Source organism: Barbus barbus (genome assembly GCF_936440315.1).
Source record: "Barbus barbus genome assembly, chromosome: 9".
Taxonomy (NCBI): domain Eukaryota; kingdom Metazoa; phylum Chordata; class Actinopteri; order Cypriniformes; family Cyprinidae; genus Barbus; species Barbus barbus.
Genome location: NC_136737.1, coordinates 14065752 through 14079383, shown reverse-complemented (window position 1 = coordinate 14079383; position 13632 = coordinate 14065752). Strand labels below are relative to the sequence as shown.

Sequence of the window (13632 nt, the reverse complement as noted above, 5' to 3'; positions counted from 1 at the left end):
TCCCCTAGATAGAATGGTCTAGTCTTTTTTTTTTTTTTTTTTTTTGGTAAGATGACCCTCAGAAACAATAAACTCATTCTGGGCCACAAAAACAACCAGAACCATGTCGGCACCTTGACCTAGAACGTTCTGTTCTAAGGTTGTTTGGAGGAAGAAATGCAAATTTTAAGAATCTTGCATCTGTGTGTGAACAAAACCCCTTACACTAAATACTCAATTTTGTCATGTAATTAGCACTATTTGTGCTTAAGGACATAAATTAACTCTTTAATTTTTAGGTGACAAGTGGTACGATTTACTCCTGGTAGGCAATTAAATGGACAAAAAAAGTCCTTTCTTTAACATTTCTTTGAATGAAAATGGGGTACTAGATGAAGCCATGGTGCTCTGGGCACATGGTATTGATCATGGCCTTCTCTCCATTTTCAGATTGATGTATCCTACAATGTGCCTGATCCGGTGGCTAAGCCTGCCTTTCAGCTTAATGTTAATCTCAAGGAACCTAGACAGGAACATCACATCCAGCCGTCCTCACGACACATATCTCCTCGCTCACGTTCTCGTGCTGATAACCGATCAGAGCTGAGTCGCAAGCGAAGAGCTCCTGTAGACGACGAGGACCCTGCGGCCCACCAGGACTATCTGGACTACCGTATTACTTTAGAGGTTTGCACCAGGTAACAACATCAACAAAAGGATTTGATGCATTTTGAGGTCTATTTTACTTGATCTTGTTGGATATGAATGAATGACCTTAGATTGATTTTAGAAGTATTGTTTACTCTCTAACTCCAAAATGTACCTCCTCAGGTGGCTGCATGCTGGCTCATCCAATATGGCTGTCCTAGAATTCCCTCTTTTGTCTGGCTTCCGTGCAGATATCGAGAGTTTGGAGAGGGTGAGATTGCCCTTTTTTGTTCTCTCTCATAGAACTTCCCATCGTTTGCTACAATCACATTTCACAACATTCAAGGTAGACACAAGATTGACAAGGTGTCTCTAAAATAGGGCAGTGCATCTCTCTCGCTCTGTCCTTTTTTATTTTTCTGCATGTGTCCTCCTGGCAGATGAACAAAGTTTACATCTGGAGGCCATTTCAAAGGAGGCAATATGGCGTGGAATTTATCAGTCTCTTCACTCTCTCACGAACACACACATAAACATAAACACACAGAACACTCAAAACTCGTTCTTATTCTAATTGTCAAATAAAATAAAAACATGAAATTATATATGAAATGTATATATACACTCACCGGCCACTTTAGGTACACCTGTTCAATTGCTTGGTAACACAAATTGCTAATCAGCCAATCACATGGCAGCAACGCAATGCATTTAAGCATTAGATGTTGTGAAGACGACTTACTGAAGTTCTAACCGAGTATCACATTGGGGAAGAAAGGGGATTTAAGAGACTTTGAACGTGGAATTGTTGTTGATGCCAGACAGGCTCGTCTGAGTATTTCAAAAACTGCTGATCTACTGGGATTTTCACACACACCAATCTCTAAGGTTTACAGTGAATCGTCCGAAAAAGAGAAAATATCCAGTGAGCGGCAGTTATGTGGATGAAAATGCCTTGTTGATGTCAGAGGAGAATGGGCAGATTAGTTAGAGATGATAGAAAGGCAACAGTAACTCAAATAACCACTCGTTACAACCAAGGTATGCAGAATACCATCTCTGAACGCACAACACGTTGAACCCTGAAGCAGATGGGCTACAGCAGCAGAAGACCACACCGGGTGCCGCTCCTGTCTGCTAAGGACAGGAAACAGAGGCTACAATTCACTCAGGTTCACCAAAATTGGACAATAGAAGATTGGAAAAACGTTGCCTGGTCTAAGTCTCGATTTCTGCTGCGACATTCAGATGGTAGGGTCAGAATTTGGCGTAAAGAACATGAAAGCATGGATCCATCCTGCCTTGTCTCAACAGGTTCAGGCTGGTGGTGGTGGTGTAATGGTGTGGGGGATATTTTCATGGCACACTTTGGGCCCCTTAGTACCAATTGAACATCGTTTAAACGCCACAGCCTACCTGAGTATTGTTGCTGACCGTGTCCATCCCTTAATGACTACAGTGTACTGGTTTCTTGAACATGACAATGAGTTCACTTTACTCAAATGGCCTCCACAGTCACCAGATCTCAATCCAATAGAGCACCTTAGGGATGTGGTGGAATGGGAGATTCGCATCATGGATGTGCAGCCGACAAATCTGCAGCAACTGCGTGATGCTATCATGTCAATATGGACCAAAATCTCTGAGGAATGTTTCCAACACATTGTTGAATCTATGACATGAAAAATTAAGGCAGTTCTTAAGGCAAAAGGGGGTCCAACCCGGATATATATATATATATATACACACACACATATACATATTGACCCCCCTGAGCACTTCCTGTTCCAGGCCACTGTTGTGGACATTATGGGCCTCTGGATGGTCTGTAAGCCCAACTAGAGCTGCTTGACCTCTTGAAAATTAGGTCACACCACATTGCTTGTGTATAAATGCATGTATGTAAGTGGTGTTCTGAAATGAGGCAAACTCCTCATTTCTTGTTTAAATAAACATTACTTCTACTACCAGAAAAAAAGAAACACTTCACAAGGAGTGTTTCATTTACCCACATACCCTCCAGCTGGGGGTATGTGGGTAAATGGAGGTTGGTTTAATTCACCTTCGCTGTCCCCAGTCAACTGATTGTCCCTCATTAGTCATGTTATGGGTCCCAGGCCTCATGTCCTCAACGCTAGTAAACCGACGCTACCACGGGAGCCGTATAACATGAACCGACTCCGAAGCTCACCGCGGTGGAACGCGTCTCATTAGCGCCATTAGCCAGTAACGAGCTGGCTTTACACAGCCACCTCTGGCTGGCTCCATGTTTATTGCACGACCCCGGCTGTTCGCATTCCTCGTTTCGCTATGGGAAGCGAGATTGCTTACACCGTCATGTCTCATTGTTTTAATTTATAGTAAGGGGGAGGACATGCTTGGAAGATTGTTTACTTCTCATATATTCCACAGTGAAAATCAATATATATTTTTTAAATGAATAGTGAAGTTAACAGTGTTATTTACGTATAAGGCTATAAATGTCTAATTACAACAACGGTCTTTGGTCCCTAAGGCAGCAAGATTCCTTTTTTAGACTTTTTATTTTGGCAATGCTAACAAGCAAGGCTTTTTTTGAAATCATGCTCTCTGCTGTGGCTTTTGGACAAATCAAATCACTCTTGGTCATTTATTTGGGTTTGCAGTCATACTGTGTATGTTTGTGTGTGTTTATGTTCGAATGTGTCCTTGTGGCGCCAGCTCACACTGGGCCCCTCATAAACTGTGTCCGAGCACTTGCCACCTTTCTCTTTCTCTCTCACACACACACACACACACATACATAGGATGTTAGGATGCTAAACAGACCCTGATTAAATATGACATCTCGTGGAAGGGAGGACTGTACAGGTACTAAAATACTGAGTGTATGACATGAGCAAAAAGTTGAACAGTTCATGCAAATGTGCAGTGATGTGCATTGAATTGTTAGCATGACAGCTAGCAGGTTTGAGAAGTCGGATATACTTCATATATACAGTACATATATACAGTATGAATATTAAGGTGAAGAGAAATTCCTGCCTTAAAGTCAAATGTACCAGTCAGATGTTTACTTACAACTGTTACCTGAGTGATTCTATAATTAGGGGTACATGTCCATGGACTCTATTATCAATTTTACTAATTTTTCATTAACTTTTCACTTCAAACAATGATCACGTTTATATCAGGGGACATTTCTAATTAATTTAATACAAAAATCCAACAAATATCCATCTTTTATCTTGCAAAAATGGCTTATTCTATACTGCAAGTTGGTGTTTTTGTGCTGTCAGATTTGGTAAATGTGAGGTTTTGCTCTTCAGATTAGCTCTAAAATACATTTTTATGCATATATTTCTTGTAATTATTTGTGCAAAATAATCATTAAATTATGAGAAAGGTGTTTTAAAAAATATTTTGCTCATGCATCTACATTAAATCATCCATTTTGTGTACGTCCGAGAAATCAGTGTCAACTGTGTTACTCACTATAAAACCCCCTATAAATCAGCAATGGTTTGTTCCAAAGTCACATGTCCAACATCACGATGTATTTTCCTTTTTTGGAGGGAAGTTTGAAGACAGTGTGGAAAGTTATAACTTCTCCTCTTCAATATTTTATCTATATTATTGTCTGCACATAGAGTAGATTAATTGACCATCAACTGTGTTATCAACATGTTCTGGTGAACTTGCGTCACATGTTATATTTATAAGTATGTAGAGAAAGAATATAAAAACATAAGTTAATCAAGGTCATGTACTAACTAGTCCAAGGTCAGCAGTTTGCACAAGGCCTTAAAATGGCCGAAATATCAACTGTGTTATCTGTCAACTGTGTTACCCATCAGCTGTAACACAGTTGACAAGGATTAACACGGTTGACATTGTTGGTAATTCGGGGTCAATTTATGCAATTTATACACACCGAAGAAGGCCTTTGAGCCGAAATGTATGTGTGCTTGTCCTATTGGTGATAAAATGTAGAATAAAACGAAAAGAAAAGACTATTTCATGTGATTGCGGATCATGGTTTTGTATAAGTGATTTAATGGATCAACGTGCCTAAACGAAAGATCAAGCGACGAAAGAGCGGTGCAAACAGCTTTTGTGGGTCAATTTATGCTCCCACTGAGTGCTGTTGATTTTAAAAAAAAATATTCACTATTGTCTCGACTATTGTCATTACACAGAAACTACATAGGAATTACCTAAATACCATGATTTGCATTACAATGGATAAACTTAACTGATCTAATCACGGCCACACTTTCTATGAACTCAGTAGGCCTATCCATAATATTATATGCACATTATATTCATATTCGTCAAGGGTTATAAAGCATTCAGAATTCCCCATGATTGACTTTAAACCTATATAATATTATAGATTTGGCATATATCTGTTTCTGTAGGGTGACCATATGTGCCATTTTTCCCAGACATTGCTTAAAATATCTAGGTTTTGACTTTGTTTGCGTGTGGTGCATGACATCGGTTCCTTATGTTTTCGAAAAGCTCTCAAGGTACTTTGAATCAAAGCAATATAGAAATCCTGGCCAGGACATGTCCGGGAAGAATGGCATGTATGGTCACCCTAATTTCCGCATAGTCATGACTGATAAAGTGTTATGAAGTTATTGAACAAGTCCTTACAACTTGAAGTGTCATGATGCATTATAAAACTTCATTTAACTTTATAATAATGTAATATAGTCATACACATTATAATACCATACATTATACAGTTAGTGTGTTTAACTTGCTTTATGGATACTAAGTTCATTCCTGTAAACTGTGTTACTCATGTCAACTGTGTTACTTTGTCAACTGTGTTATGTGTGTTTTTTATGTTATAAATCTTTTAAATGTGAACTAAACCGTCAGACAAAAAGATGGGGATATCTCTGGAGATGGATGTCTTTGGTAAGAACGACGAATAACGCTAACTTCAGCATACTTTGGATTTATGTTGAAGAAAGTTTCATCCTTCATGATAGCATCTCACAGAACGCCCATTATGATGCCCCAAATTCATATTTTCAAATCAGTTAGACAGATAACATCAAAAACTCTGGTGAATAGACTCAAAAACCTTCAAACAAATGTGTTATCAAACATGTAATACTTCATTCATGTTTCATTTGACACAGAATTTGTCCGTAACACAGTTGACAAAATAATTAATCAAACGTTAAATTTCATTAACATATTTAAAAAGTCATTAGAGCTTAAGCTTGCCAAATAATTAATTTAGCACATTAAGGGGATATATTATTCAACCACCTAGTTTATTTATAAAAAAAAGAATACTCATTTTCTGACTTCTTGGCTGACCTGAAATGTACCCCTAAATATAGAATGACTCCTCTGCGTAGAAAGTGACTTGAGGCAAGTTTTTCTCTTTAACTTGCGTTTCTCCCTTCGAGTTAGCTAAATGCTAGCTTGGTTTGAAGAATGAAAAATGGTTTAGACCCAAAACTTACCTGGCTAACCAAATTAGCCACATTCAAAAAATGGTTTACATGTGAATTGTGGTTGTAATAAATGTACTAAAAGATAAAACCATTTATTAAATTATACAATATTTTATCTTAGATTAGATTAGCTTTAGCATTTAAATTAGCATTGTTCATAGTGCTAAATAATCCTTTGTAATAATTTTATTCCCAGCTGTTGTTGGATAAGCAAGTGGGGCTGAAGAGGTATGAAGTAGACGGACGAAAGGTTCTCTTCTATTTCGACGAGGTGAGTTAATGTTGCTTAACTACAGCTTTGTGTAGCTCTAGGAGCACTTTTACATAACATGAGAGCTGTATCTTAAAATACTTGAGGTTAAAGTCTCATATAACTCCAGGTGTTCTGTTAGGGGAGTGTATTAAAGATTTATCATTGTAAAGTCCGCTGGGGTCTTGTCTTTTCCACAGATCCCAAGTCAGTGTATGACATGTGTTGCCTTCAATGCCGTGAGGGAGTATATTGTGGGCAAAACAGCTCCAGTGCCAGTTAAAGTCTATGACTATTATGAACCAGGTGAGTTTGGACCATCCTACTCAATATAAAAAAAAGAATTGTGGTGGCACCAAAGTACAGCAGTTGTTTGTTTTGATGGTACTCTGGTATATGAATATGGTAATCATACCATTTACTTCATTTCAAATAATAACAGGGTATTATCATGGTATCATCTCCAAGAAGGCAATAAAACCATGGTTGTTTTTTAAGTTGAGTCAGAAATACCATAATTACAAGTTCCCAGCCCATGAATGACCAAACAATGCTGTATGTACAAATGGAGAAACTCTGAATTTTAGATGATATGTGAGTTATGAATGTCCTTAGGGTGAGTTTAAAACGTAGTGATTTTGCAAACATAATCACAAGTTTGTTTTGATTTGTAATGAATGATTATGCAATGTGACATTGTAATAACTCTTTAGTACAAGCTTCCCAGGCACACTTGAAGGCTGCATATCATGATCAGTTGTATTATTTGAAAAACCTAGTGAAAAAAAAAAAAAATACAAGGACAACACGTTTTCCTGTTGAGATTACAGATTACACACAACAAACAGGCGGTGTACCAGTGTAGTTCGGTTTGAGTAAATGACTCTTATGAACTTTACTAATTTTCTAACTCATTACTGAAATGTGTATACAAGTTATTACTTTGTTATATCCAATCTCTCTGTCTTTTGAATGACATGAATTTTGCACAAGACTGATTTTACTGATTTATGTGTGTGTATACAGCATTTGAAGCCACTCGTTTCTACAACGTGAGCGAGAGCAGTCCACTTGCACGAGAACTATGTGACGGCACTACATGCAATGAAGTGGAAAGCTCCAGCAATCACTGGACAGGTCAGTACATCTTTGTCTCCTAGTATATACTTCTAATATCAAATACTTCATATTTAATGAAACATTCACTTTCCCACTCAAGGCTTTGTGCAAGGTGGCCAGTGCAACAATATTTTTGATTGTCCGGAGGAGGAACACTACGAGCGATGTACGTGTTATCGTGACTGCGGCTATGATGGCGAGCCCGTGTGTGGTTCTGATGGCCAAATCTACCAAAACCAGTGCCAGATGGAGGTGTATGCCTGCAGGAATGGCACACGGATAGAGCAGATGCCCTTCAGCCACTGCCCACAGAGTAAGTTCTGCAACCTCCCTGCGAATTTATAGCCTAGATGTATTGGAAAAAATCCTCTTTTTTACGCAACTTTAAGGACCCAAGCTTTGTAAACCTGTACTGTTTCATTACAAAACTAATTTTCGCCAAGATTTATGCCATGTGATCTTGAACCAGGTGCTACCCTTCCTAGACACTTTAAGATGAAGTCATGCTCGTTGGATAATTAGAGACATGTTTTTTCCTTCCTTTTTAAGAGGTTAATGCGCAGGACTTTTGGATACACACAGGCATGGACATGTGAGGAAGACCGCAGATGTTTCAGCCAAACAAATCTCCAACCGTAATGTGGATCAGAGCTTTCACGGGGTAGTTTTGGTCTGTTGTTGAGATTCGTGTCTTGCCACTTGAGATCCAGTTGCTGTTTTTTTTTCATATCACAGGCGAGATTAAAGCCTCATCCACTTACGCATCAAAGAGAATCAAAATATTTTCAGTACTTTGCAATTATCCATGTCCAGACAGGCCCGATACGAACAATCAAACCCGTGTTTTTGCTACAGAGAAAGACTGAGGTGTACCTGCTCTGATAGGAACATCCGTTCAGGTGCTGCCGTTGCAAATGATATAAACACATGCATATGCTCATACACACACCAGTATATGGTGTATTACAGGGCTCCCCAAATGACAGAGCGCTTTTGTCCAGGGCCCTTTGACAGCGAAAAGAAAGGGGGAGGCAGAGGGTTAGAAAAATCCTATCACATTCCTTTCCGACGAGCGGACCAACAACAAAAGGGCTTTCTTGTTTTACAGAGGACCACCATCGGGAGGGGGACACAAAAATAGTTATGAGGGACACCAGTGCCAAAATGGTAAACCGCAGTAGAATGTTTAGGGCTGCATGATTATTTTATTTACAGGTGCACTGATTTAAACGAGGGAACGGTATTTGCAATTTTAGGAGCTGTGCAATGCAGGTTATAGATCGTAAATTACAAGCAGTTTAGGTTTTAATCTGCTGGTACAGTTATATATTCACAGTGATTTTTCTGTAACATTATGAATGTTGTGATTTATTTTAATTGTTTTATTTTTAATGTTTGCATCAAGTTCTACAGATTAATTTCAGAAGTGTTAGTGTCTGTTTTGGTCAGTGTGATTTCATTTCTGTAAAACAATTAGTTAAAAACATTTCTATTGTGCATCACTAAAAAAAAAGTTCCTAAAAATGGTACATATTTTGGTATCAGGTTTTGTAAAGATACATATGTAACTCTAAAGTGTCATTAGACTCATTTCAGGATCATTGGTGCTCTTACTAAAAATTCAGAAGCAAAAATGTTTCTACTGGATAGTGTGCTAACCCTAAACCAAAGTATCACAAGTTCAAACAAATGATATTAGACTTGGATCTGGAATCCAGATATGAAACACTGAGCAACTGATGTATCTGTTTCCTAACTAAAGTACTGCATTGAACTTTAATTTGACCTGTTTATGTGTGCGTTGTCGTCCTACAGCGGAGGTGGCTGTAGAAGAGCGAGAACACGCTACAAGAGAAGAACCAGAACAGGAACCTATACTCATTCCTGCAGGTATCATCTTCTCCTCTCTTCTTCTTTTCTTTGAACACATCTCCATCAGTGCCCTGCAGGTGTAAGCGTGTGCCACACATGGGCAGGTGTTGAAGAGTTCAGCGATCAGATGTTACATGCATAGAAGCTTATATGTGCATAGGCCTGCATATCAGCCCAGACTACATTAATGCTTGGATAATTGGTATCCCAGCCTCCTGTCACTCACCTCGCACCTTCCCGTATAGGGCTTGGCCTGTTCAAACACCATTAACTGTGAGAAGTTAGCTGGATTTGATATGTACAAATTTTAATGCAACAGGAAATCAGTGCTGAAGTATTTTTACAAGGATTTATGTCCATCATATTCTTGATTTTATTGCCCTTATTGGAGTCCTTACAGTATATTGCAAAAACTATGAATTCAAGAGAATTAACAATTAATTCAAGATACATTTTCTAAAACCAAGTATTATCTCACAGAATTTTGCCTGTTTTAATGATGTTTGGATATTTTATTGGAAAACAGGACAAAAGCAAAGATTTTATGCAGTGTATTACCCTCATTGGAATGAAGGTAATTTGATAAAACATTACAACCCATTAAGTAGCGAAATTAGCACTTAAGGCAAGTTAGAAGCACTCATGATATCACATGCACTTTCAGCAAGGTGTGTGTGTAGGTATGTGCGTCTGTGTCCTCTGGAAAACTCCCAGACTGATTAGACCGTTTCTTGCAGAGCTGTTAAGACTTGCCTAGTGTTGTGTTTGGGCCGCGAAAATGTGTCTATAGGGCTGTGGTTGTTGGGGTTCCTCAGGGTTATGGTTTTAGCACGCTTTATTTATTTATAAGTTTCCTTTACCTAGGTGCCACCTGTTTAAATGTTTGCAGGAATTTACAGTTCTTTTTTGCTTGAGGTAATTACTAAGTTTGTTTGCACCCTGTTAATGATTGAGATGACTTTCTTGGGTTTGCCAATTGAAAATCTGTTTGAAAAACTCACACCATCACCTGTGTAGCAGAAATATGTGTTTTGGAAATCTGTGAGAGCACTTCCTTGACAAATTCAGCTTGGATCAAAAATTATTTTCAAAGCAGAATTCCCGATTTGCAGTGTCTTATTCTGACCGAAGCTCAAAAAGATCTGAGAAATGTACATTTATTTATATATATGAATGTTGTAATAATGTTGAAGGATAATATGGAAATAAGTAGATTTCAGTTTCAGGTATAATTCTAAACTGCAAGAAAGACATTAAGTGGTGCTGAGCAGCTGTGTTGACAAAAGCCTATAAACTTGGATTTGTCTTTTTTTCTCTCATTTATGGACATTTCTGTGTTAAAGCTCTGCAAACATTCTCTCTGGAAAGATAAATGAGTTAAGACACCCAAGCTGTGAATTCCTAACATGAGAGATACATTTACACACTTGGTCTGTTGAAACATATGACAGTAATAGTCAGCTTGAGTTGCTGCTTTATATATGCAAGGAACGCCCCCTGCAGGCCATTTTGTACATGTATTTTTCATTATCAGTCATGTAGTCTGACAATGGATATATTTGCTAACTATATTAATTTAAAATGTTGTTATTTATTATTAACAACTATGAAAATGTTATTTAAATGACACAAACATGTTTTTAGCAAAAACTAAAGCAAGCCAAATACATACACTTGAGGGACATCACAGCCAAAATGAAAAAAAAAAAGTCTTATCTTTTTTTCCTTATCTTGATTTCCAGAAAAAATATCTAATTGTAACTGAAACAAATCAAACAATGCTTTTGTCAAAGATGGCAAATTGTTTTGCAACATCTGATTTATTTAATAGGAGGGGAGGAGCCAGGCTCTGTAGCTGAGGTGTCCTACTATTCTTACGAGTATGAGCCGGACACTGACAGCTTTTCACCAGAGAGTGAGGAAAAATTAATTCCTATAGGAGAAGAGGAGGAGGCGGCAGACACCAAACAACTGAGTAGACATATCCTCACAGTGGACACAAAGGACTCACCTGATCGATGGTGAGATACAACCCATTTACCACAGTCACTTAAAGGATAATGCCTTAACCATGTGAAACGTTTTCTTTGTCACTTCCATATATAATATAAACATCAAGCTTTTGTCTTTTTCTCTGCCTCCTCTATAATAGAGACCCCTGGCCGTCAGCAGCAAGTGCAGGAGCTCCACATTGTACATTCTCTGTGAATATGTTTGTGTGTAAGAAAGGCTGGTAAAGAGAGGTGGACCCAGTCTGTTGCAACGAGATGACAGCTCTGAGTGTGTATGTGTGTGTTCGGAAAGAGAGATAATATCAGTTCTCCTCTCTTTTATTGTTTTAAATTCATTTCCATAGCTCCTTACGTCTCGTGATGGTATGACGTCTCCCTGTATTCCTTTTAAGTCAGTCTCTTGTAATCTAGTTTTAATAGTCCAGTATTTATGTTTGTAAGTATAATTACCTAAAAAGCTAATATTTTATTGTCTTTGTTTTCTATCTGTGGTATTTATTTGTGACTAGTGCCTTTTGTTCGTTCGGTTGTTTTTTTATTTTCTCAATTCCTCAGTCAGCTCCTCCCTTCTTTCTGAACACAATCTACTGGTGTGGTTTTACAACCCATTAAAATGTGCTGTGATGGACCGTGCACTTCCATAGAAAAAACGCAAAAATTGTGCGTTAAGGTGTGTAGCTACTATTTTTACTTATTGACATCTGACTTCTTCATTGGAGAGGAGACTGCAACTGATAAATAAGCTTCTTTCCCAGTCACCCTATGCTAAATTAGTCTCTGCATCACAGAAAACAAACTCTGTTATACAAACTGGAATATGATTTGTACAGAATATAAGCTATTTTGACTAAACCTCCATGCTAAATGCAAATCGGTAGGCCCACATGAAATCTGCACTTTTAAACAGAATGCCTCTAATGTGATTATTCAAGTTCACTGAATAATTTGGTTTAATTTAATGATGCGTTAAAGTACCAATAAGAGTTTATTACTCTCAAGGCCCATTTAACATACTTTACTGTATTTAAATTCCCCTAAAATCAATGCAGAAAAATGCAGATATGCAAAGTTGCCTATTGTGAAATTTGAAAATTACTGTAAATTTTAATGAACGTAAAATGAATTTAACCTTCAATGATATCACATTTGGAAGAAAGTAAATGAGAATAAACTTTGTATGCAATTTGTATCGTGTGTGAAATCTTTGTTTTATGTTTGAATTACAATTTGCATTCTGTCCGTTCTACATATGCAAAATTAGTATTAGTGTAGTTATAGTAAGTATACGTATAGCATGTATATACAGTGCCGTGAAAAGGTTTTTGCCCCCTTCCTGTTTTTTTTATTTATTATTTTTTACATATTTGTCACACTTAAAAGATTCAGATTCATCAAACAAATTTTAATATTACACAAAGATAATGCAAGTAAATACAAAACGCAGTTTTTAAATGATGATTTCATTTATTAGGGGAACTTACGGCACTGTAAGTAAGTATAGCAAGTTGTAGTATACTGAAAATACCATATTTGTATTTTGGGTGGAATTTTTGGTATATTTGGAATACTGATGTGATGAACTTGGTTTTCGATGATTCTCCAGTGCATAAAGGCTGAAGAATACTGCAGTTTTGATGCAAACGCTTAGCACGAACGTGTAGTATTTTAAAGTTGCTCTTTATCTCCCTGTTCAGAATTGCAAAATTATCTCACAATTGCAAGTTATAAACTCAGAATTGTGAGTTTACATCTCACAATTATTTTTTTTCTCCCACAGAATAAAACAATAAAAAAGGTAACTGCGACCTTTTTAGCTCAACTCTTCAGATCTGGCAATTCTCAGAAGTCAGAACTGCGAGGAAAAGTCACAGTTGTGAGATATAAACTTGGAATTCTGTAGATTTTGCTCATATGTCGTGCACAGTACGCGTACCTTAATGTATGCGTAAAAAACCTTGGTATACTTGGGGCTTTATTATGCAGAGCAGTCGTGTAACCATATTACTTCTTGAGCACAAATTCTTCCTAAAATGTTAAAGTTGCATTTTTAACAGTTTTGAGATAATCTGTTGTTCCTGGTTAACTGCTTGAGCTTCTTCAAAGCTCTCTGAAACTTGTTTGAAGGTCCTGGCAAAACATTGCTGTCCACTGGGTCAGCTTTTGAGAGTTTGCCTATGTTGACATCCAGCTCCGGTTACCACAGCACTGTTACTGTTTAATATTTGTTTGCTGGTCAGTGCAGTGGTGAACATGTTTACCTGTCATTCCCCCAGCTTTCAGTTCCTGCTCA

At 37.6% G+C, this 13632-nt stretch overlaps 1 protein-coding gene across 1 annotated transcript in view; it reads left to right on the top strand.

Moving 5' to 3' along the window:
* cpamd8 (C3 and PZP like alpha-2-macroglobulin domain containing 8) overlaps positions 1 to 12530 on the top strand; it is a gene marked incomplete at its 5' end in the record, with an annotated part of 38925 nt that extends 26395 nt beyond the window's left edge. Inside the window, 9 exons of the mRNA XM_079425140.1 lie at positions 430 to 677; positions 811 to 898; positions 6286 to 6360; positions 6540 to 6645; positions 7366 to 7476; positions 7559 to 7771; positions 9274 to 9348; positions 11162 to 11351; positions 11483 to 12530. Coding sequence (XP_079281266.1) covers positions 430 to 677; positions 811 to 898; positions 6286 to 6360; positions 6540 to 6645; positions 7366 to 7476; positions 7559 to 7771; positions 9274 to 9348; positions 11162 to 11351; position 11483 — 1107 coding nt within the window. The 3' untranslated portion in view covers positions 11484 to 12530. The remainder of the gene's footprint in view (positions 1 to 429; positions 678 to 810; positions 899 to 6285; positions 6361 to 6539; positions 6646 to 7365; positions 7477 to 7558; positions 7772 to 9273; positions 9349 to 11161; positions 11352 to 11482) is intronic.
* Positions 12531 to 13632: the final 1102 nt, after the last annotated feature.